At 45.5% G+C, this 26,897-nt stretch overlaps 1 protein-coding gene across 2 annotated transcripts in view; it reads left to right on the forward strand.

The window, feature by feature from the left end:
- Positions 1 to 26,897, forward strand: part of LOC139531499 (netrin-G1-like) — a 273,240-nt gene that overhangs the window by 102,673 nt on the left and 143,670 nt on the right. For both annotated transcript variants that reach the window (XM_071327993.1, XM_071327992.1), the window contains exon 3: positions 23,853 to 24,496. In XM_071327993.1, the coding sequence (XP_071184094.1) occupies positions 23,853 to 24,496 (644 nt within the window). The remainder of the gene's footprint in view (positions 1 to 23,852; positions 24,497 to 26,897) is intronic.

Genomic DNA, 26,897 nt, shown 5'->3' on the forward strand with positions numbered 1-26,897 from the left:
ATTCCCAATGGGTCAGAAGTTTTACATACACTCAATTAGTGTTTGGTAACATTGCCTTTAAATTATTTAACTTGGGTCAAACGTTTCGGGTAGCCTTAACTTCCTGACTGATGTCTTGAGATGTTGCTTCAATATATCCACATCATTTTCTTTCCTCATAATGCCATCTATTTTGTGAAGTGCACCTGTCCGTCCTGCAGCAAAGCACACCCACAACATGATGCTACCACCCCCATGCTTCACTGTTGGGATGGTGTTCGGCTTGCAAGCCTCCCCCTTTTTCCACCAAAGATAACGATGGTCATTATGGCCAAACAGTTATTTTTTTGTTTCATAATTTCAGAGGACATTTTTCCAAAAAGTACGATCTTTGTCTCCATGTGCAGTTGCAAACCGTAGTCTGGCTTTTTTATGGCGGTTTTGGAGCTGTGGTTTCTTCCTTGCTGAGCAGCCCTTCAGGTTATGTCGATAAAGGACTCGTTTTTACTGTGGCTATAGATACTTTTGTACCTGTGTCCTCCAGCATCTTCACAGCTGTTGTTCTGCGATTGATTTGCACCTTTCGCACAAAATACGTTCATCTCTAGAACACAGAACGTGTCTCCTTCCTGAGCGGTATGAAGGCTGTGTGGTCTCATGGTGTTTATACTTGCATACTATTGTTTGTACAGATGAACGTGGTACCTTCAGGCATTTGTAAATTGCTCCCAAGGATGAACCAGACTTGTGGAGGTCAAAAAAAAAATTCTGAGGTCTTGGCTGATTTCTTTTGATTTTCCCATGATGTCAAGCAAAGAGGCACTGAGTTTGAAGGTAGGCCTTGAAATACATCCACAAGTACACCTCCAATTGACTCAAATAATGTCAACTAGCCTATCAGAAGCTTCTAAAGCCATGACATAATTTCCTGGAATTTTCCAAACTGTTTAAAGGCACAGTCAACTTAGTGTATGTAAACTTCTGACCCACTGGAATTCTGATACATTGAATAATAAGTGAAATAATCTGTCTGTAAACAATTGTTGGAAAAATTACTTGTGTCATGCACAAAGTATTGTTGCCAAAACTATAGTTTGTTAACAAGACATTTGTGGAGTGGTTGAAAAACGAGTTTTAATGACTCCAACCTAAGTGTATGTAAACTTCAGACTTCAACTGTATATAAAGCATCTAGACATTATCTCACATCTCTTTTAGACTAACTTTTAGCTTTCAGTAGCTGAGATTTGTAGAAACCTTTGCTGTATGTCTCTCTGACATTTGCAACATTGTTTCAATATTCAAATTCGATCTCCAACCATCAAATCAATCTAATTTATTTATGAAGCCCTTCTTACATCAGCTGATGTCACAAAGTGCGGTACAGAAGTCCAGACTAAAACTGTCCCAACTGTCCCATAGTAATGAACGTGTAGGGATCGGGAGTCAGGCAGCGTTTCTCAGCCAGTCGAAATCATGAATCAGCTGGCATAATTTTTATGGATATATACAAAGAAATGGAAATTGAAAATATGTCAAACGAAACGAAGTACAGCTAGTTTGCAGTCTTTCCAGCTTCAGTTTGAGGTTATTGTGTTAGCTGTGTTGTTGGCTAGCTCCTATGAACAACAGTGTCCTAATGAGAGAGCACATTTTCTATGCCAGGTGTAATCACACCTCATTAGCTCATTGTTATGGATGTATCCAAATAAATGTCACTAGAAAACAGCTTAAACAAATACAAATGCAGCTACTGTTGTTATTCTGGCTGCACTGATTGACGTGACTGTAAGTTAGCCATCGTTGGTTAGCTAGCTAGCAAGCAAGTGAGAAGAACGTTGACAGCCAGTATGGCAATGGAAAATTTAGAACGAACGACTGGGTCGTGTCCATAGATACAGAACCAAAAGACTGAACGACTAGATCGGGACTGGCAACCGAACCAATAGAACGAACGACCAGCTGGCTTGGGTAGTAACCCTAGATTTGTTTTCGGGACTATATCTTGTGGAAGGATGAAATAGTATCAATAAATTCATCAAAATAAAGTTTTTAATGAAAATAGGTCAATAATTATTTGAATATGTTGGTAACTCGTTGTATAAAAGTGATAATGCCCTCGAAGCCGGTGTTTTCTGGAGGATATATTGGTCTTCGTCTCGGGCTTAACAACACCGTGCCAATTTATCCTCCAAACACCGGGCTTCTCGGGTGAAATATCTTAACTAAAACATAAGAAATAATAGTTTTGACCACACTAGGCCTTTTAATAGCTAGTTCTACTGTGATATCTCCCATCCATATCACAAGTGCACCTTGTAGAATACACGGCTGCATATAAAAAATAATAGAATATATATTTAAAAACTTTATCCAGTGAAAGTGCTGAGGGAGGTTGCCAGCACTTCCCCACATTATTTTAAGGCTCGTGAATCTGCTAAACGGTCCACTGTGGAGTGTGATGGGCGGAACCATGGACATTTACAGATGGTCTCGCCTCATAACCTGCTCTATGGGAGGGATCACATGCAATACAGTGAGGATACACAACACACACACACACACACACACACACACACACACACACACACACACACACACACACACACACACACACACACACACACACACACACACACACACACACACACACACTGCAGCAAGGCTCAGTGCTAAACTACAACACATGCAGCACTATAATTCAACCCTCCACTGCTAGCAACAAACACACTATAATTCCCCCTCCACTGCTAGCAACAAACACACTATAATTCCCCCTCCACTGCTAGCAACAAACACACTATAATTCCCCCTCCACTGCTAGCAACAAACACACTATAATTCCCCCTCCACTGCTAGGAACAAACGCACTATAATTCCCCCTCCACTGCTAGCAACAAACACACTATAATTCCCCCTCCACTGCTAGCAACAAACACACTATAATTCCCCCTCCACTGCTAGCAACAAACACACTATAATTCCCCCTCCACTGCTAGCAACAAACACACTATTTCATCACCTACTATCTCTCACTTTCTTCCTCTTTTGTTCTTTATTTGACCAGTTCTTGGTACCGGTAGATATTATTGGCAGCAGGTATCATTCCTAGATATGTTACATGGATAATGTATCTTGGTTTGATTGATTAGGTGCTGAATATTCTCTCTCTCTCTCTCTCTCTCTCTCTCTCTCTCTCTCTCTCTCTCTCTCTCTCTCTCTCTCTCTCTCTCTCTCTCTCTCTCTCTCTCTCTCTCTCTCTCTTTCTCTCTCTCTCTCTCTCTCTCTCTCTCTCTTTCTTATTGGCCACCATCTAGCCGTGTTGACCCCAGCCTGACCCTGAGCTGTTGATAGGATTTAGCCGGGATGTCTATCACCTCACTGCAATCTCTGCGATATTCACACAGTGTTGAGCTTAAACCCAAGTGTCTGTGTCACCCAGCGCCAAGAACCAAGAGAGAGGCTTCACATAAGGTGTTAGTATGGCCAGGAGGGAAGGAGAGAGAGGGGGGAGGGTGGAGGAGGGAGAGGGAGAGGGGCAAGGAGTGAGAGAGAGAGAAAGCATTGCTTCAAGCAAGCCCCTGGGCCAGTGGAAAAGTCTATCCTCACACACAAGGTCTCATTAATGCAGAAGGGATAGGTTTAACCCCGACCTGGCTACGGAGGGATGGAGAGACCAAAAATAAGAGAAAGAGAAGGGGAAGAAGGGAAATGAAAGGAAAGTCAGTAAGGCTGTGTATATTTGTATTCCTTATTCGAAGAGAGGGACCTTGGACAGCTTTCTACTAACTGTCATCCAGAAGGGCTGTTTTCCATCACCTGAAACCCCCATTGTGCCATGTGGTGACGAGGGATGTTTTTCTCTCATTAGGATTTCCTTGTCTGTGGCATCTGGATATGTTTACTGATAAACTCTAGCAAACTCTCTAATCGGCCCGTGTGTGTGTGTGTGTGTGTGTGTGTGTGTGTGTGTGTGTGTGTGTGTGTGTGTGTGTGTGTGTGTGTGTGTGTGTGTGTGTGTGTGTGTGTGTGTGTGTGTGTACAAAATGGGCGTTTCGTACACCAAAGATCAGAGGCTAAGAACAACAAGATTATTGAATAGAATAGAGGACATTGTGCCTATAATTAGACACATTAGATAACAACTATATGCCACATAAAAATGGCGTTAAAAATAATGAATTTTTAACTGCATGTTAGCAGTGTCATCAGTGTTTAGTGATTGGGAGGTGGAGAGGGAGGGAGGGAGGGATAGAGAGGGGGGAGAGAGAGAGTGGGGGGAGAGAGAGGGAGGGAGAGTGGGGGGAGAGAGAGGGAGGGAGGGAGGGAGAAGGGGGAGAGAGAGGGAGGGGGAGAGAGGGAGGGAGGGAGAGAGACGGGAAGCGGGAGGGAGGGAGGGAGGGAGGGAGGGAGGGTGGGCGGGAGGGAGGGAGGGAGGGAGGGAGGGAGGGAGGGAGGGAGGGAGGGAGGGAGGGAGGGAGGGAGGGAGGGAGGGAGGGAGGGAGGGAGGGAGCAATCTGTGATCTGGGTTACAAGTCAAAAACATCTGTCTCACAAAATGATTTGTTTGATTGTTTGGGCCTATACGTCAGACCTGCCTGTCAGTGGCAACTACATTTATATTCACCAAGTCACATCCTCTGTCAGTGGCAACTACATTTATATTCACCAAGTCACATCCTATGTCAGGGATCATGTGATAAACGGGGCCAGGGCTGCACAGCTGTATCATATTCACTTGTACACTAGCCTGCATCCCTCCTTTTAAGGGGCCTAAGTGAAATTCTGTTGTGGGGGATCACCCACCTTACGAGCAAAACAATTTGATAGCGGAGATACTTTTTTTGTTGTTGTTGTTTTACATTTAATTTCCTGCAATTCTACTCATTTTCCCATTGAGTGGATAGAAATACAGTATTTGCAGTTTTTTATATGACATCTGAGAGTGACTAACAAAATCAATGGCCGTCCACTGGTCAGTAATTTGACCATGATTACTTCACGTTTAGATAACTGGCTACACGAACTTTCCAATCTAAAACATTTTAGTTGACATTGGTTAATGGAGTGACTGTCAGTGACTGACGTAACAAGAGAAAAACTGCTGATGTTCAACCAAATTTCGAAATTGCACCTTGGGATTTACCCAGGGGCCTACCTACATGCGGACCGCCACTAGCCCATCCCTGGTCTAAAGCAGTACTATACAGCATGGTATTCACAGTAACAATACCCTCCCTTCCTGTCTCCCTCCCTCCATACAGCATGGTATTCACATTAACAATACCCTCCCTGGCTGTCTCCCTCCCTCCATACAGCATGGTATTCACAGTAACAATACCCTCCCTGGCTGTCTCCCTCCCTCCATACAGCATGGTATTCACAGTAACAATACCCTCCCTGGCTGTCTCCCTCCCTCCATACAGCATGGTATTCACTGTAACAATACCCTCCCTGGCTGTCTCCCTCCCTCCATACAGCATGGTATTCACAGTAACAATACCCTCCCTGGCTGTCTCCCTCCCTCCATACAGCATGGTATTCACAGTAACAATACCCTCCCTGGCTGTCTCCCTCTCTCCATACAGCATGGTATTCACAGTAACAATACCCTCCCTGGCTGTCTCCCTCCCTCCATACAGCATGGTATTCACAGTAACAATACCCTCCCTGGCTGTCTCCCTCCCTCCATACAGCATGGTATTCACAGTAACAATACCCTCCCTGGCTGTCTCCCTCCCTCCATACAGCATGGTATTCACAGTAACAATACCCTCCCTGGCTGTCTCCCTCCCTCCATACAGCATGGTATTCACAGTAACAATACCCTCCCTGGCTGTCTCCCTCTGTCCATACAGCAATGGTATTCACAGTAACAATACCCTCCCTGGCTGTCTCCCTCTCTCCATACAGCAATGGTATTCACTGTAACAATACCCTCCCTGGCTGTCTCCCTCCCTCCATACAGCATGGTATTCACTGTACCAATACCCTCCCTGTCTGTCTCCCTCTCTCCATACAGCATGGTATTCACAGTAACAATACCCTCCCTGGCTGTCTCCCTCTCTCCATACAGCATGGTATTCACAGTAACAATACCCTCCCTGGCTGTCTCCCTCTCTCCATACAGCATGGTATTCACAGTAACAATACCCTCCCTGGCTGTCTCCCTCCCTCCATACAGCATGGTATTCACAGTAACAATACCCTCCCTGGCTGTCACCCTCCCTCCATACAGCATGGTATTCACAGTAACAATACCCTCCCTGGCTGTCTCCCTCCCTCCATACAGCATGGTATTCACAGTAACAATACCCTCCCTGGCTGTCTCTCTCCCTCCATACAGCATGGTATTCACAGTAACAATACCCTCCCTGGCTGTCTCCCTCCCTCCATACAGCATGGTATTCACTGTACCAATACCCTCCCTGTCTGTCTCCCTCTCTCCGTACAGCATGGTATTCACAGTAACAATACCCTCCCTGGCTGTCTCCCTCCCTCCATACAGCATGGTATTCACTGTACCAATACCCTCCCTGTCTGTCTCCCTCTCTCCATACAGCATGGTATTCACAGTAACAATACCCTCCCTGGCTGTCTCCCTCCCTCCATACAGCATGGTATTCACAGTAACAATACCCTCCCTGGCTGTCTCCCTCCCTCCATACAGCATGGTATTCACTGTACCAATACCCTCCCTGGCTGTCTCCCTCTCTCCATACAGCATGGTATTCACAGTAACAATACCCTCCTTGGCTGTCTCCCTCCCTCCATACAGCATGGTATTCACAGTAACAATACCCTCCCTGGCTGTCTCCCTCCCTCCATACAGCATGGTATTCACAGTAACAATACCCTCCCTGGCTGTCTCCCTCCCTCCATACAGCATGGTATTCACTGTACCAATACCCTCCCTGTCTGTCTCCCTCTCTCCATACAGCATGGTATTCACAGTAACAATACCCTCCCTGGCTGTCTCCCTCCCTCCATACAGCATGGTATTCACAGTAACAATACCCTCCCTGGCTGTCTCCCTCCCTCCATACAGCATGGTATTCACTGTAACAATACCCTCCCTGGCTGTCTCCCTCCCTCCATACAGCATGGTATTCACTGTAACAATACCCTCCCTTTCTGTCTCCCTCCCTCCATACAGCATGGTATTCACAGTAACAATACCCTCCCTGGCTGTCTCCCTCCCTCCATACAGCATGGTATTCACAGTAACAATACCCTCCCTTTCTGTCTCCCTCTCTCCATACAGCATGGTATTCACAGTAACAATACCCTCCCTGGCTGTCTCCCTCCCTCCATACAGCATGGTATTCACAGTAACAATACCCTCCCTTTCTGTCTCCCTCCCTCCATACAGCATGGTATTCACTGTAACAATACCCTCCCTTTCTGTCTCCCTCCCTCCATACAGCATGGCCTAGTACAGGTGGTCTACCCAAGGTTCATTTTATTGTATTTATTGATATTATTTATTTATTTAATGTATTTATGTATTTTTCTTTAGGAAATCAGCTCCAATTGATTTAAATTCGAGTAAATCAGCTTCAAATGATTTTAATTTAAGAAATCTGTTTCTAAGTATTCCCACGCATAAATAGAGAGATCTGATCGTATCCCAATGTAGTCGAGTTTTGAAATTATTATGTTTTTGCCAAATACTAAATCTGTTTGGGCTTCTTATAGTCAGTTTGCAGTGTACAAATTATTTATAATTATGTTCCGAGGCCCGACCATCCACTCAAGAAACAATTGGCCCGCAGCTGCATGTAGTTGGGAACCCACGTCAACAGAATGAGGTTGGGATACTCAGAGAGAGTAGTCTCGCTCATACTAATCATATACTGTACTCTTGTCATCATTATACTATTAGTCTTTTGGATTTATATTGTATTTTTTAAAATCTTTTGATATGATAGTTATGTATGATTATGAGCAAATGCAGAGAAGGGTATTTTGCTGTGACGTTTGTGGAACAATAACGGTTTCAAACAATAGCATGAGTTTATTTGTCAAAGGAGTGGGCTCCCGAGTGGCGCAGCACACTAAGTCACTGCATCTCAATGCTAGAGGTGTCACTACAGACCCTGGTTCGATTCCAAGCTGTATCACAACTGGCCATGATTGGAAGTCCCATAGGGCGGTGCACAATTGGCCCAGCGTCGTTAAAGTTTGGACGGGGTAGGCCATCATTGTATATAAGAGTTCTTAACCTACTTGCCAAGTTAACTAAAGGTTCAATTTAAAAAATACAGAAGTGAATGCTTGCATTGCTAGCTTCAGTAGACACAAACAGTTTTAACCTGATTTGTTATGGACAACACAAATAAAGTGTTTCAAATAGTAGAAACGTCCTCTTCCATCTCTCCCCAGTGTGTGTTAGGCACATTTCTTGTCTGTTATGCGTCTCCAGGGAAGATTTGGTTGACCAACCATGAGAAAACCACTTCCTGACGACGACTCAACCAAAACCACTTCCTGACGATGACCCAACCAAACATTTGTCTGGATTGGAATGAGAGAATGAATGAAAAGAAAGGCTGGAATTACTGTGATTTGTAACCAGGGTGTGTTTTTTTGACTCAGTCTGGACATTAGGCAGAACGTTGTGGACACAGCAACAATTAGAGCTGCCCTGTGAAGAGAATGTACACACACCTACACACACACACACACACAAACACTTACAGATTAACCGAGTGTGTTTCGGGGAGGGTCGCTGATACCATGCACCAATTTAGCGGGACCTCTCTGCTCCACTACCTCCATCCAGGAGATAGCTGCTCCAGTCATCACTGTAATCTATGGCTGCTGTTCAATCCCTCGTCAGCTAATGCTAGCTGATCAGATTGGATTAATAGCTACATCTTCTGTAATTACGACTGGATCTGGTGGAGCTCTGTAAGCAGCAAAAATTAGCTAGCTAGCTACAATGTCAAGTATTTGAATGTTTCTCCAATCCATTCATTGGCTAATGGAGCTCTCAGTGCCATAAAATAAAAAAGAAGTTTCCCCATTGATTTCCATTGGGCTGCAGTGCTCAGCGCTTTATCTCCTATCTGAAGAGGAGTGCTCCTGTACAGAGTGACTGGAGAGAGAGGGTATTTATTGATCTTCATGAGGCAGTATGTTCTTGTTACGTGAGTATGGAGGAGACCGTAATGAAAGGTTTTAACCTGTGTGTTCAGAGGTCTCCACAACAAGCCAAGATTGCCATGTGCTATGCAGCAGATTTCCAGCTCCTAGTGATAGAAAATCGATAAGGGTATTAATCAAATCAAATCAAAATGTATTGGTCGTATACACATATGTAGAAGATGTTATTCCGGGTGTAGCGAATGATTGTGTTTCTCGCTCCAACATTTCAGTAATATCTAACAATACACAACAATAAACACAAATCTAAAAAGTTAACGAGTGGAATTTTTAAATGTTTTATGTTTCCTTTTATTTAACTAGGCAAGTCAGTTAAGAACAACTTCTTATTTTCAATGTCGTCCTTGGAACAGTGGGTTAACTGCCTTGTTCAGGGGTAGAATGACAGATTTTTACCTTGTCAGCTCGGGGATTTGATCTTGCAACCTTTGGGTTGCTAGTCCTTTGGGTTGCTAGTCCATTGCTCTAACCACTAGGATACTTGCTCTAACCACTAGGCTACCTGCCTCTCCAAATTAAGAAATATAGTAATATTAGGACAAGGAATGTCAGTTCAGAGTGTAGATATACAGTGACTTTGGAAAGATTTTTAGAAATATTTGCTAATTTATACAAAATAATAAACTGAAATATCACATTTACATAAGTATTCAGACCCTTTACTCAGTACTTTGTTGAAGCACCTTTGGCAGCAAGTACAGCCTGGAGTCTTCTTGGGTATGATGCTACAGCATTGGCACACCTGTATTTGGGGAGTTTCTCCCATTCTTCTCTGCAGATCCTCTCGAGCTCTGTCAGGTTGGATGGGGAGCGTCGCTGCACAGCTATTTTCAGGTCTCCACAGATGTTCCATCAGGTCTGGGCTCTGGCTGGGCCACTCAAGGTCATTCAGAGACTTGTCCCGAAGCCACTCCTATGTTGCCTTGGCTGTGTGCTTAGGGTCGTTGTCCTGTTGGAAGGTGAACCTTCATCCCAGTCTGAGGTCCTGAGTGCTCTGGAGCAGGTTTTCATCAAGGATATGTCTGTACTTTGCTTCGTTCATCTTTTCCTCGATCCTGACATGTCTCCCAGTCCCTGCCGGCGAAAAAATCCCCACAGCATGATACTGCCACCACCATGCTTCACCGTAGGGATGGTGCCAGGTTTCCTCCAGACGTGATGCTTGGCATTCAGGCCAAAGAGTTCAATCTTGGTTTCATCAAACGACAGAATCTTGTTTCTCATGGTTTGAGTCTTTAGGTGCCTTTTGGCAAACTCCAAGTGGGCTGTCATGTGCCTTTTACAGAGGAGGGGCTTGCGTCTGGCCACTCTACCATAAAGGCCTGATTGGTGGAGTGCTGCTGAGATTGTCGTACTTCTGGAAGGTTCTCCCATCTCCACAGAGGAACTCTAGAGCTCTGTCAGAGTGACCATCGGGTTCCTGACCAAGGCCCTTCTCCCCCCGATTGCTCAGTTTGGCAGGCGGCCAGCTCTAGGAAGAGTCTTGGTGGTTCCAAACTTCTTCCATATAAGAATGATGGAGGCCACTGTGTTCTTGGGGACCTTCAATGCTGCAGAAATGTGTTGTTACCCTTCCCCAGATCTGTGCCTTGACACAATCGTGTCTCGGAGCTCTATGGACAATTCCTTTGACCTCATGGCTTGTTTTTTGCTCTGACATGCACTGGCAATTGTGGGACCTTATATAGACAGGTGTTTGCCTTTCCAAATCATGTCCAATCAATTGAATTTACCACAGGTGGACTCCAATCAAGTTGTAGAAACATCTCAAGGATGATGAATGGAAACAGGATGCACCTGAGCTCAATTTCGAGTCTCATAGGAAAGGGTCTGAATACCTATGTGAATAAGGTATTTCTGTTTTTATTTTTAACAATTTGGCAAACATTTCTAAAAACCTGTTGTCACTGTGTCATTGTGGGGTATTGTGTATATAGCCAAGTTATTACCATGTAACCCTGCACATCGACTTGGTACTGCTGTGTATATAGCCAAGTTATTACCTCGTACCCCTGCACATAAACTCAGTACTGGTACCCTGTGTATATAGCCATTTTTATCATTGACTCAGTACTGGTACTCTGTGTATATGGCCTAGTTATTGTTACTCAGTACTGGTAGCCTGTGTATATAGCCTAGTCATCATTGACTAAGTACTGGTACCCTGTGTATATAGCCTAGTTATCATTGACTCAGTACTGGTACAATGTGTATATGGCCTAGTTATCATTGACTCAGTACTGGTAGCCTGTGTATATAGCCTAGTTATTGTTACTCAGTGCTGGTACAATGTGTATATAGCCTAGTTATCATTGACTCAGTCCTGGGGCCTTGTGTATATAGCCTAGTTATTGTGACTCAGTACTGGTACCCTGTGTACATAGCTGAGTTATCATTGACTCAGTACTGGTACTCTGTGTATATAGCCTAGTTATCATTGACTCAGTCCTGGGGCCCTGTGTATATAGCCTAGTTATTGTTACTCAGTACTGGTACCCTGTGTACATAGCTGAGTTATCATTGACTCAGTACTGGTACTCTGTGTATATAGCCTAGTTATCATTACTCTTTTTAGATGTATTCCTTATCTTATCTATTTTTCCATTAATTTCTTTCTCTCTGCATTGTTAGGAAGGGCCCGTCAGTAAGCATTTCACTCCTAGTCTACACCTGTTGTTTGCTAAACATGTGACAAATAGAATTTGATTTATTGATTGAGAAGTTAATTAACGGCACTCTTTAATTCACCTCAACCGTAGAAACCTGAGTGTACCAGGTTCTTTTAAATGATCCAGTCCATTTTGCCCCGGGGGGCATCAAGGGGATGATATTCCACAATTCCTTTACAGTCCTTCTCTAATCCCCAAAGCCTCTGTAACCTCCAGATAATGAGCCCTCTTCCATTCCTGTCTGTGGACACAGCACAGCATATGGCAGGTAATGGCACCCCTAACCTCCTTACTGTGTTACCCATTGAAACGCCAAGTGAAACATTTCCGCTGCCAGCCTTTCCTCTCACTGCTCACTGCTCACTCCCCAGGTTCCCATTTTCCAGCGCTCAGAGATTGCCTTGACAGGATGTTAATGTGACTCTGGGCCAGTTAAAAGGCTAAATGCCCGTTTCATCATCGCCTTGAAGGACAAGAAAAAATGGCTTATTAACAGGAATACTCTTTCTCTCCCTTTCCTTTTTCATTCTCTCTCTCTCTCTCTCTCTCTCTCTCTCTCTCTCTCTCTCTCTCTCTCTCTCTCTCTCTCTCTCTCTCTCTCTCTCTCTCGCTCTCTCTCTCGCTCTCTGTCTCTCTCTCTGTCTCTCTCTCTGTCTCTCTCTCTGTCTCTCTCTCTCTCTGTCTCTCTCTCTCTCTGTCTCTCTCTCTCTCTGTCTCTCTCTCTCTCTGTCTCTCCCTCACTTCCTTTCTCTTCCTTTCTTTTCCTCTCTCTCCCTTTCTCTCGACCCCTCTCTTTCTTTACCTCTGGCCTTCAGCTTTATTTTTCTGTCCTACATCACACAGAGAGAGTGCTCCTTTGTATTCCTGTCGCCCTAGCCACAGAACCACAGACACTGACATCTCCTACCTAATCATGTGGCGGATTATCTTGTCCTCATAGATTGTAGGAGCGTCTCTGTTGAAAGGTCCTTTCTGAAGTACCACAGCCCCAGGGATGGGGAACATTGAGGTGTAATGACTTGTGGTAAACCTTTCAAATGTTTTGAGGCGGATGGTTTCGTGTTGATGAATCCGAGGCGGTACATAGGTCTGAAACCTTCACAGCAGCTGCCTGCTCACCTGCCTCTGTGTGAGTGTGAGAGAGTGTGAGAGGGTGTGTGAGCGATAGCTACGGCTACCGCTGCTACTACTGCTTTAGCTACTGCTGCTGCTTCTGCTATAGCTACTACTGCTACTACTAATATAGCTACTGCTGCTACTACTGCAATAGCTACTGATGCTACTACTGCTATAGCTACTGCTGCTACTACTACTACTGCCACTACTGCTATAGCTACTGCTGCTACTACTACTACTACTACTGCCACTACTGCTATAGCAACTGCTGCTACTACTGCTATAGCTACTACTACTACTACTGCCACTACTGCTATAGCTACTGCTGCTACTACTACTACTACTGCTACTACTGCTATAGCTACTGCTACTACTACTGCTACTACTGCTATAGCTACTGCTGCGACTACTGCTATAGCTACCGCTGCTACTACTACTACTGCCACTACTGCTATAGCTACTGCTGCTACTACTACTACTACTGCTACTACTGCTATAGCTACTGCTACTACTACTGCTGTAGCTACTGCTGCTACTACTACTACTGCCACTACTGCTATAGCTACTGCTGCTACTACTACTACTACTACTGCCACTACTGCTATAGCAACTGCTGCTATTACTGCTATAGCTACTACTACTACTACTGCCACTACTGCTATAGCTACTGCTGCTACTACTACTACTACTGCTACTACTACTACTACTGCTACTACTGCTATAGCTACTGCTACTACTACTGCTACTACTGCTATAGCTACTGCTGCGACTACTGCTATAGCTACCGCTACTACTACTACTACTACCACTACTGCTATAGCTACCGCTGCTACTACTACTACTGCCACTACTGCTATAGCTACTGCTGCTACTACTACTACTACTGCTACTACTGCTATAGCTACTGCTACTACTACTGCTGTAGCTACTGCTGCTGCTACTACTACTACTACTGCCACTACTGCTATAGCTACTGCTGCGACTACTGCTATAGCTACTGCTTCTACTACTACTACTACTGCCACTACTGCTATAGCTACTGCTGCTACTACTACTACTACTACTACTGCTACTACTGCTATAGCTACTGCTACTACTACTGCTGTAGCTACTACATTTACATTTACATTTAAGTCATTTAGCAGACGCTCTTATCCAGAGCGACTTACAAATTGGTGCATTCACCTTATGACATCCAGTGGAACAGCCACTTTACAATAGTGCATCTAAATCTTTTAAGGGGGGGGGGGGGTGGTGAGAAGGATTACTTTATCCTATCCTAGGTATTCCTTAAAGAGGTGGGGTTTCAGGTGTCTCCGGAAGGTGGTGATTGACTCCGCTGTCCTGGCGTCGTGAGGGAGTTTGTTCCACCATTGGGGGGCCAGAGCAGCGAACAGTTTTGACTGGGCTGAGCGGGAACTGTACTTCCTCAGTGGTAGGGAGGCGAGCAGGCCAGAGGTGGATGAACGCAGTGCCCTTGTTTGGGTGTAGGGCCTGATCAGAGCCTGGAGGTACTGAGGTGCCGTTCCCCTCACAGCTCCGTAGGCAAGCACCATGGTCTTGTAGCGGATGCGAGCTTCAACTGGAAGCCAGTGGAGAGAGCGGAGGAGCGGGGTGACGTGAGAGAACTTGGGAAGGTTGAACACCAGACGGGCTGCGGCGTTCTGGATGAGTTGTAGGGGTTTAATGGCACAGGCAGGGAGCCCAGCCAACAGCGAGTTGCAGTAATCCAGACGGGAGATGACAAGTGCCTGGATTAGGACCTGCGCCGCTTCCTGTGTGAGGCAGGGTCGTACTCTGCGGATGTTGTAGAGCATGAACCTACAGGAACGGGCCACCGCCTTGATGTTAGTTGAGAACGACAGGGTGTTGTCCAGGATCACGCCAAGGTTCTTAGCGCTCTGGGAGGAGGACACAATGGAGTTGTCAACCGTGATGGCGAGATCATGGAACGGGCAGTCCTTCCCCGGGAGGAAGAGCAGCTCCGTCTTGCCGAGGTTCAGCTTGAGGTGGTGATCCGTCATCCACACTGATATGTCTGCCAGACATGCAGAGATGCGATTCGCCACCTGGTCATCAGAAGGGGGAAAGGAGAAGATTAGTTGTGTGTCGTCTGCATAGCAATGATAGGAGAGACCATGTGAGGTTATGACAGAGCCAAGTGACTTGGTGTATAGCGAGAATAGGAGAGGGCCTAGAACAGAGCCCTGGGGGACACCAGTGGTGAGAGCACGTGGTGAGGAGACAGATTCTCGCCACGCCACCTGGTAGGAGCGACCTGTCAGGTAGGACGCAATCCAAGCGTGGGCCGCGCCGGAGATGCCCAACTCGGAGAGGGTGGAGAGGAGGATCTGATGGTTCACAGTATCGAAGGCAGCCGATAGGTCTAGAAGGATGAGAGCAGAGGAGAGAGAGTTAGCTTTAGCAGTGCGGAGCGCCTCCGTGATACAGAGAAGAGCAGTCTCAGTTGAATGACTAGTCTTGAAACCTGACTGATTTGGATCAAGAAGGTCATTCTGAGAGAGATAGCGGGAGAGCTGGCCAAGGACGGCACGTTCAAGAGTTTTGGAGAGAAAAGAAAGAAGGGATACTGGTCTGTAGTTGTTGACATCGGAGGGATCGAGTGTAGGTTTTTTCAGAAGGGGTGCGACTCTCGCTCTCTTGAAGACGGAAGGGACGTAGCCAGCGGTCAGGGATGAGTTGATGAGCGAGGTGAGGTAAGGGAGAAGGTCTCCGGAAATGGTCTGGAGAAGAGAGGAGGGGATAGGGTCAAGCGGGCAGGTTGTTGGGCGGCCGGCCGTCACAAGACGCGAGATTTCATCTGGAGAGAGAGGGGAGAAAGAGGTCAGAGCACAGGGTAGGGCAGTGTGAGCAGAACCAGCGGTGTCGTTTGACTTAGCAAACGAGGATCGGATGTCGTCGACCTTCTTTTCAAAATGGTTGACGAAGTCATCTGCAGAGAGGGAGGAGGGGGGGAGGGGGAGGAGGATTCAGGAGGGAGGAGAAGGTGGCAAAGAGCTTCCTAGGGTTAGAGGCAGATGCTTGGAATTTAGAGTGGTAGAAAGTGGCTTTAGCAGCAGAGACAGAAGAGGAAAATGTAGAGAGGAGGGAGTGAAAGGATGCCAGGTCCGCAGGGAGGCGAGTTTTCCTCCATTTCCGCTCGGCTGCCCGGAGCCCTGTTCTGTGAGCTCGCAATGAGTCGTCGAGCCACGGAGCGGGAGGGGAGGACCGAGCCGGCCTGGAGGATAGGGGACAGAGAGAGTCAAAGGATGCAGAAAGGGAGGAGAGGAGGGTTGAGGAGGCAGAATCAGGAGATAGGTTGGAGAAGGTTTGAGCAGAGGGAAGAGATGATAGGATGGAAGAGGAGAGAGTAGCGGGGGAGAGAGAGCGAAGGTTGGAACGGCGCGATACCATCCGAGTAGGGGCAGTGTGGGAAGTGTTGGATGAGAGCGAGAGGGAAAAGGATACAAGGTAGTGGTCGGAGACTTGGAGGGGAGTTGCAATGAGGTTAGTGGAAGAACAGCATCTAGTAAAGATGAGGTCGAGCGTATTGCCTGCCTTGTGAGTAGGGGGGGAAGGTGAGAGGGTGAGGTCAAAAGAGGAGAGGAGTGGAAAGAAGGAGGCAGAGAGGAATGAGTCAAAGGTAGACGTGGGGAGGTTAAAGTCGCCCAGAACTGTGAGAGGTTAGCCGTCCTCAGGAAAGGAGCTTATCAAGGCATCAAGCTCATTGATGAACTCTCCGAGGGAACCTGGAGGGCGATAAATGATAAGGATGTTAAGCTTGAAAGGGCTGGTAACTGTGACAGCATGGAATTCAAAGGAGGCGATAGACAGATGGGTAAGGGGAGAAAGAGAGAATGACCACTTGGGAGAGATGAGGATCCCGGTGCCACCACCCCGCTGACCAGAAGCTCTCTGGGTGTGCGAGAACACGTGGGCGGACGAAGAGAGAGCAGTAGGAGTAGCAGTGTTATCTGTGGTGATCCATGTTTCCGTCAGTGCCAAGAAGTCGAGGGACTGGAGGGAGGCATAGGCTGAGATGAACTCTGCCTTGTTGGCCGCAGATCGGCAGTTCCAGAGGCTACCGGAGACCTGGAACTCCACGTGGGTCGTGCGCGCTGGGACCACCAGATTAGGGTGGCCGCGGCCACGCGGTGTGGAGCGTTTGTATGGTCTGTGCAGAGAGGAGAGAACAGGGATAGACAGACACATAGTTGACAGGCTACAGAAGAGGCTACGCTAATGCAAAGGAGATTGGAATGACAAGTGGACTACACGTCTCGAATGTTCAGAAAGTTAAGCTTACGTAGCAAGAATCTTATTGACTAAAATGATTAAAATGATACAGTACTGCTGAAGTAGGCTAGCTGGCAGTGGCTGCGTTGTTGACTTTGTAGGCTAGCTGGCAGTGGCTGCGTTGTTGACACTACACTAATCAAGTCGTTCCGTTGAGTGTAATAGTTTCTACAGTGCTGCTATTCGGGGGCTAGCTGGCTAGCTAGCAGTGTTGATTACGTTACGTTGCGTTAAAAGAACGACAATAGCTGGCTAGCTAACCTAGAAAATCGCTCTAGACTACACAATTATCTTTGATACAAAGACGGCTATGTAGCTAGCTATGTAGCTAGCTACGATCAAACAAATCAAACCGTTGTACTGTAATGAAATGAAATGAAAATGTGATACTACCTGTGGAGCGAAGCGGAATGCGACCGGGTTGTTGAGTGCGGAAGTTCTATTCGGTAGACGTTGGCTAGCTGTTGGCTAGCTAGCAGTGTCTCCTACGTTAAGGACGACAAATAGCTGGCTAGCTAACCTCGGTAAATTAAGATAATCACTCTAAAACTACACACTCTAAACTACACAATTATCTTGGATACGAAGACAGCAAAGACAACTATGTAGCTAGCTAACACTACACTAATCAAGTCGTTCAGTTGAGTGTAATAGTTTCTACAGTGCTGCTTTTCGGTAGACGTTTGCTAGCTGGCTAGCTGCTGGGCAGATAGCAGTGTAGACTACGTTAGGACGACGGAATACGATAATTACGCAATTATCTTTGATACAAAGACGGCTATGTAGCTAGCTAAGAAGAAATTGCTAAGATTAGACAAATCAAACCGTTGTACTATAATGAAATGTAATGAAATGTAATGAAAAGTTATACTACCTGCGGACCAAAGTGCGAATGCGACCGCTCGCTCCAACCCGGAAGTGACAGACGTCGCTATAGCAGTACTGCCACTACTGCTATAGCTACTGCTGCGACTACTGCTATAGCTACTGCTTCTACTACTACTACTACTGCCACTACTGCTATAGCTACTGCTGCTACTACTACTACTACTACTACTACTGCTACTACTGCTATAGCTACTGCTACTACTACTGCTGTAGCTACTGCTGCGACTACTGCTATAGCTACTGCTGCAACTACGGCTACCACTGCTATAGCTACTGCTACTACTACTACTACTATAGTTACTGCTGCGACTACTACTACTACTACTACTGCTGCGACTACTGCTATAGCTACTGCTACTACTACTGCTATAGCTACTGCTGCGACTACTGCTATAGCTACTACTGCTACTACTGCTATAGCTACCACTGCTACTACTGCTATAGCTACTGCTGCGACTACTGCTATAGCTACTGCTGCTACTACTACTACTGCTATAGCTACTGCTGCGACTACTGCTATAGCTACCACTGCTACTACTGCTATAGCTACCACTGCTACTACTGCTATAGCTACTGCTGCTACTACTGCTATAGCTACTTCTGCTACTGCTATAGCTACCGCTGCTACTACTACTATAGCTACTACTACTATAGCTACTACTTCTACTACTGCTATAGCTACTACTACTACTGCTATAGCTACTGCTGCGACTACTACTACTGCTATAGCTACCGCTGCTACTACTGCTATAGCTACCCCTGCTACTACTGCTATAGCTACTGCTGTGACTACTACTATAGCTACTTCTACTACTACTATAGCTACTGCTACTACTGCTGTAGCTACTACTGCTACTACTGCTATAGCTACTTCTTCTACTGCTATAGCTACCGCTGCTACTACTACTATAACTACTACTACTATAGCTACTACTGCTACTACTGCTATAGCTACTACTACTACTGCTATAGCTACTGCTGTGACTACTACTCCTGCTATAGCTACCACTGCTACTACTGCTTTAGCTACTGCTGCGACTACTACTATAGCTATTGCTACTACTACTATAGCTACTGCTGCTTCTGCTATAGCTGCGGCTACCGCTGCTACTACTGCTATTGTAAAATTGTTAGGTTAGATTACTCGTTGGTTATTACTGCATTGTCGAAATTAGAAGCACAAGCATTTCGCTACACTCGCATTAACATCTGCTAACCATGTGTATGTGACAAATAAAAATTGAATTGATTTATACCTACTGCTGTGACTACCGATGTTGCTATTGCTGCGACTACTGCTACCACTGCTATAGCTACTGTTGTGACTACTTCTATAGCTACTGCTGCAGCTACGGCTATAGCTACTACTGCTACCACTGCTATAGCTACTGCTGCTACTACTGCTATAGCTACTGCTGTGACTACTGCTATAGCTACTGCTGCGACTACTGCTATAGCTACTGCTGCAGCTACGGCTACCACTGCTATAGCTACTGCTGCTACCACTGCTATAGCTACTTCTGCTACTACTGCTATAGCTACTGCTGTGACTACTGCTATAGCTACTGCTGCAGCTACGGCTACCACTGCTATAGCTACTGCTGTGACTACTGCTATAGCTACTGCTGCAGCTACGGCTACCACTGCTATAGTTACTGCTGTGACTACTGCTATAGCTACTGCTGCTGATTCTGCTATAGCTACTGATGTGACTACCGATTTTGCTACTGCTGCTACCACTGCTATAGCTACTGCTGCTACTACTGCTATAGCTACTGCTGTGACTACTGCTATAGCTACTGCTGCAGCTACCACTGCTATAGCTACTGCTGTGACTACTGCTATAGCTACTGCTGCAGCTACGGCTACCACTGCTATAGTTACTGCTGTGACTACTGCTATAGCTACTGCTGCTGATTCTGCTATAGCTACTGATGTGACTACCGATTTTGCTACTGCTGCGACTACTGCTATAGCTACTGCTGCGACTTCTGCTATAGCTACTGCTGCGACTACTACCATAGCTACTGCTGCGACTACTGCTATAGCTACTGCTGCGACTTCTGCTATAGCTACTGCTGCGACTACTACCATAGCTACTGCTGCGACTACTACTATAGCTACTGATGTGACTACCGATTTTGCTACTGCTGCGACTACTGCTATAGCTACTGCTGCGACTTCTGCTATAGCTACTGCTGCTACTACTACTATAGCTACTGCTGCGACTACCGATGTTGCTACTGCTGCTACTACTACTACGGCTTTAGCTACTGCTGCTACTACTGCTATAGCTACCGCTGCTACTACTGCTATAGTTCTGCTGCGACTACTGCTGTTGCTACCGCTGCTACTACTGCTGTTGCTACTGCTGCTACTACTGCTATAGCTACCGCTTCGACTACTACTACTGCTATAGCTACTGCTATAGATACTGCTGTTGCTACCGCTGCTGCTACTGCTGTAGCTACTGCTGCGACTACTGCTATAGCTACTGCTGCGACTACTACTACTGCTATCTTTTATGTTATGCTCTCCCTCTCTCAGGGTGATAGCCTTGACTTTGAACTTGAGGTTGGATGGTATATTTGTCTTCCGTCAATGTCAGAATTGAAAAAAGACACACCTCTTGAGACACACCTCACCTCTTGTTCACTGGACGTGCTACCTGTCCCAGACCTGCTGTTTTCAACTCTCTAGAGACAGCAGGAGTGGTAGAGATACTCTCAATGATCGGCTATGAAAAGCCAACTGACATTTACTCCTGAGGTGCTGACCTGTTGCACTCTCGACAACTACTGTTATTATTATTATTTGACCATTCTGGTAATTTATGAACATTTGAACATCTTGGCCATGTTCTGTTATAATCTCCACCCGGCACAGCCAGAAGAGGACTGGCCACCCCTCATAGCCTGGTTCCTCTCTAGGTTTCATCCTAGGTTTTGGTCTTTCTGGGGAGTTTTTCCTAGCCACTGCTTCTACACCTGCATTGCTTGCTGTTTGGGGTTTTAGGCTGGGTTTCTGTACAGCACTTTGAGGTATCAGCTGATATAAGAAGGGCTATATAAATACATTTGATTTGAAATTTTATTGAGTTATCCAGACATGAAATTCAGATGGAGCCAGGCAGGTAGCCTAGTGGTTAGATTGTTGGGCCAGTAACTGAAAGGTTGCTGGATCAAATCCCTGAGCTGACAAGGTAAAAATCTGTCGTTCTGCCCCTGAGCAAGGCAGTTAACCACTGTTCCCCAGGCGCCGAAGACGTGGATTTTGATTTTGGCAGGCCCCCGCAACTCTCTGATTCAGAGGGATTGGGTTAAATGCGGAAGACACATTTCAGTTGAATGCATTCAGTTGTACAACTGACTAGGTCTCCACCTTTCCCTTTGTGCAAAAAAAAATGACTGTGGAAAGATAGTGGTTTATTCTCCCCTTGTTAGACTGAACTTCACTTTATACTTGCTACTAACGAACACATTAGGCACAAGGTATTCCTGACTATTCTCTATCTACCCCTCAGGACTTTACCGCTGTTTATAATGGCGTGAGCAATAGAGCAAAGATCTAGAGATAAGTATTTAAAAAATGATACAGTGAGTATGATATAAGATACAAATGCTAGACCCTGTCTGACGTTGGTTCTTGCAGTGTGGCTATGAGAAGACGTAGTCGTAGGTGGAGGGGGACTTCTCTGAAGTGGTATGTTGTAAGTCATAGGTGGAGGGGGACTTCTCTGAAGTGGTATGTTGTAAGTCGTAGGTGGAGAGGGACTTCTCTGAAGAGGTATGTTGTAAGTCGTAGGTGGAGAGGGACTTCTCTGAAGAGGTATGTTGTAAGTTGGAGGTGGATTTCTTTTGAAGAGATATGGTGTAAGTTGGAGGTGGTCTTCTCTGAAGAGGTTGGTTGTAAGTCAGAGGTGGAGGTGGACTTCTCTGAAACGTCCCCATGAAAAATGAATCTGTCTATAGGTGTTTTCTAATGGACTAGCCACTCACTCATTACCACAGCTAGAATCACCACATTCTTATTGGCAGACTCGACAGCCTTGGTTTCTCAAATGATTGCCTCGCCTGGTTTACCAACTACTTCTCTGATAGAGTTCAGTGTGTCAAATCGGAGGGCCTGTTGTCCGGACCTCTGGCAGTCACAATGGGGGTGCCACAGGGTTCAATCCTTGGGCCGACTCTCTTCTCTGTATACATCAATGATGTTGCTCTTGCTGCTGGTGATTCTCTGATACACCTCTATGCAGACGACACCATTCTGTATACTTCTGGCCACTCTTTGGACACTGTGTTAACTAACCTCCAGACAAGCTTCAATACCATACAACTCTCCTTCCGTGGCCTCCAACTGCTCTTAAACGCATGCTATTAAATGCATGCTATTCAACCGATCACTGCCCGCACCTGATCGCCCGTCCAACATCACTACTCTGGACGGCTCTGACTTAGAATACGTGGACAACTACAAATACCTAGGTATCTGGTTAGACTGTAAACTGTCCTGACTCACATTAAGCATCTCCAATCCAAAATTAAATCTAGAATCGGCTTCCTATTTCGCAACAAAGCATCCTTCACTCATGCTCCCAAACATACCCTCGTAAAACTGACCATCCTACCGATCCTCGACTTCGGAAATGTCATCTATAAAATAGCCTCCAACACTCTACTCAACAAACTGGATGCAGTCTATCACAGTGCCATCCGTTTTGTCACCAAAGCCCCATACACTACCCACCATTGCGACCTGTACGCTCTCGTTGGTTGGCCCTCGCTTCATACTCGTTGCCAAACCCACTGGCTACAGGTTATCTACAAGTCTCTGCTAGGTAAAGCCCCGCCTTATCTCAGCTCACTGGTCACCATATCAACACCCACTCGTAGCACGCGCTCCAGCAGGTATATCTCACTGGTCACCCCCAAAGCCAATTCCTCCTTGGGTCGTCTTTCCTTCCAGTTCTCTGCTGCCAATGACTGGAACGAACTGCAAAAATCTCTGAAGCTGGAGACTCATATCTCCGTCACTAGCTTTAAGCACCAGCTGTCAGAGCAGCTCACAGATCACTGCACCTGTGCATAGCCCATCTGTAAACAGCCCATCTATCTACCTACCTCATCCCCATACAGCATTTATTTATTCATCTTGCTTCTTTGCACCCCTGTATCTCTACTTGCACATTCATCTTCTGCACATCTACCATCCCAGTGTTTAATTTCTATATTGTAATTACTTTGCCACCATGGCCTATTTATTGCCTTAATTAACTCCCTTATTTTACCTCATTTGCACTCACTGTATATAGACTTTTTGTTTTCTTTTGTTCTACTGCATTATTGACTATGTTTTGTTTATTCCATGTGTAACTCTGTGTTGTTATATGTGTCGAATTGCTATGCTTTATCTTGGCCAGGTCACAGTTGCAAATGAGAACTTGTTCTCAACTAGCCTACCTGGTTAAATAAAGGGGAAAAAATTAAAAAAACAACCCTGGACCCCACAAGCACATCAATTACTATTACACAATGATCCGTGCCATAGTCGTACTAGGCATCTGTGCTGTATGCTACAGGGAGTATATCCTTACAAGTATATATTTTTTAACCTACTCTTGGCTACATAGAGGACTCAAGGCTAATAAAAATGAGTTTTTGGTACCTGTATTATTGTTTACCGTTAAGATTCCTAAATCTCTACCTTTCTCTTTCTCTATTATTTGCTGTCTTGTAGGAGAATCCTTACATGTGTAACAACGAATGCGACGCCCAAAACGAGGACCTGGCCCACCCTCCGGAGCTCATGTTCGATTTTGAGGGTCGCAACCCCACAACCTTCTGGCAGTCCAGTTCCTGGAAGAAGTATCCCAAGGCCCTCCTGGTCAACATCACACTGTCCTGGAGCAAAACCATTGAGCTGACCGACGACATCGTTGTCACCTTCGAGTCCGGACGTCCGGAACAGATGGTTTTGGAGAAGTCGCTGGACTACGGTAAGACCTGGCAACCCTACCAGTTCTACGCCACAGACTGTCTAGACGCCTTCACCATGGAGCACAAGACTGTCCAGGACCTGACCCAGCACACCCTTCTAGACATCATCTGTACCGAGGAATACTCCAGGGGCTACGTGTGGAAGAACGCTAAAACCGTCCGCTTCGAGATCAAGGACCGTTTCGCACTGTTCGCCGGGCCACACCTCCACAACATGGCATCCCTCTACGGTCAGTTAGACACTACCAAGAACCTGAGGGACTTCTTCACCATTACAGACCTGAGGGTCCGGCTCCTCCGACCGGCCACCGGGGCCACCATGGTGGATGAGAACAACCTGTCCAGATACTTCTACGCCATCTCTGATATCAAGGTGCAGGGCAGGTAAGGCTCGGACTATGTGCACATGTGAATCTTACATGACTGTTTTTTTTCATGTTCATTTTAGAAAAGCGAACTCCTGCACATACGATGTTCCCTCTGCACGTTGTTATGGTGTCCACGATGTTCCCTCTGCACGTTGTTATGGTGTCCACGATGTTCCCTCTGCATATTGTTATGGTGTCCATGATCTTCCCTCTGCACGTTGTTATGGTGTCCACGATGTTCCCTCTGCACGTTGTTATGGTGTCCATGATCCTCCCTCTGCATATTGTTATGGTGTCCATGATCTTCCCTCTGCACGTTGTTATGGTGTCCACGATGTTCCCTCTGCACGTTGTTATGGTGTCCACGATGTTCCCTCTGCATATTGTTATGGTGTCCACGATGTTCCCTCTGCACGTTGTTATGGTGTCCACGATGTTCCCTCTGCACGTTGTTATGGTGTCCACGATGTTCCCTCTGCACGTTGTTATGGTGTCCACGATGTTCCCTCTGCACGTTGTTATGGTGTCCACGATGTTCCCTCTGCATATTGTTATGGTGTCCACGTTTCCGTCAGAGACCAAGTAGGTAAGCTCTCACAATGTGCTTTGATGAAGGCAACATTTTTTTGTCTTTTTCAACAAAATTGATGAATACTTTGCTATTCTAAGTATTCACGGTACAAAGCAGACAATTGCTCTGACTACAGGTTACCTTAGCTAGTTAGTTTTGTTCTTTCACAATGAGGTTCCAACCTAATGGAGCCTTTTTCTGCCACTGGGTTTACATGTGCTTTATAATGTTATTGTGTGTGTCTTTGGTATGTGGCTACAGTTTGTTTTATTATTTAGTCAGTATTGTCAAATTAATACAGTGTGAATCTGGACAGAATCATTGATAGAGCAGGATAGTTCAGGATTCAGTTTGACTGAAATGAAATATACATAGTCACGTCCATAATACATAGTTAATGTCTCACCACTGTTACACATTCCAAAAAGATATTGGACGTGTGATGTAAATTCTGATAGTTTATGTCAGCTACTGTAGGCGCTGACACGCTAGGCTGATATAAATTAATTGAATTTTGTAATATGAATCACCAAACTGAAAATGAATTGTACTCACGGCAAAACATGGCCTTGCAATCAATCAGCATCACTACAATTCACTTCTTTAAAAAACCTACAGCTGCTTTAGGGAGAATCACATTTAGTTATTTCTGCTTTGAGCCAAGAATATGCCAGCCTAAATGGTTCCTTTCCTAACCAATTCCTTTGACAACTCTTGATAGTGGAACTGCTTTTCAGGAAATAATATTTCTACTGCCCCAGTACTAATATTTCTACTGCCCCAACTGCCCCAGTACTGAACACATTTACAACACCCTGTTTCTACTAACTGCCACAGTACTGAACACATTTACAACACCCTGTTTCTACTAACTGCCACAGTACTGAACACATTTACAACACCCTGTTTCTACTAACTGCCACAGTACTGAACACATTTACAACACCCTGTTTCTACTAACTGCCACAGTACTGAACACATTTACAACACCCTGTTTCTACTAACTGCCACAGTACTGAACACATTTACAACACCCTTTTTCTACTAACTGAAATACGAAAGAGATGCGCCGTACATGTTGCTTGCATTCCCAATGGTACCCTATTCCCTTTGTATTGCACTACTTTTGATGAGGGCCCATAGGATGAATAACGTGCCGTTTGGGATGAATCCCCTATCCTCCAGTTAGTACTAGTCTACCTTTAATGATCTTTAAGTGTTCTACAGCCGTCAGCTTCCTTAATTAGCAAAGATACTAAGATTGCTTTCTGGTGAGCAGCAACTGGCTCAGCTGTTTATTAGCTGATGGAAGGTAGATCAGAGGTAGAAGCATCGGAACACATTGGGACACCACATTTGTTCTAATTAGTGTTTAATGTCTCCGGAGAGACATACAACAACATAAACACAACATGATATTACCCTGTTAGCTAGCAGTTAGAGACATACAACAACGTAAACACAACATGATATTAGCCTGTTAGCTAGCAGTTAGAGACATACAACAATATAAACACAACATGATATTACCCTGTTAGCTAGTAGTTAGAGATATTCAACAACATAAACACAACATGATATTACCCCGTTAGCTAGCAGTTAGAGAGCTACAACAATGTAAACACAACATTATATTACCCTGTTAGGTAGCAGTTAGAGAGCTACAACAATGTAAGCACAACATGATATTAGCCTGTTAGCTAGCAGTTAGAGACATACAACAATATAAACACAACATGATATTACCCTGTTAGCTAGCAGTTAGAGACATACAACAATATAAACACAACATGATATTACCCTGTTAGCTAGCAGTTAGAGAGCTACAACAATGTAAACACAACAT

This window comes from Salvelinus alpinus, chromosome 10 (genome assembly GCF_045679555.1).
Source record: "Salvelinus alpinus chromosome 10, SLU_Salpinus.1, whole genome shotgun sequence".
Classification (NCBI taxonomy): domain Eukaryota; kingdom Metazoa; phylum Chordata; class Actinopteri; order Salmoniformes; family Salmonidae; genus Salvelinus; species Salvelinus alpinus.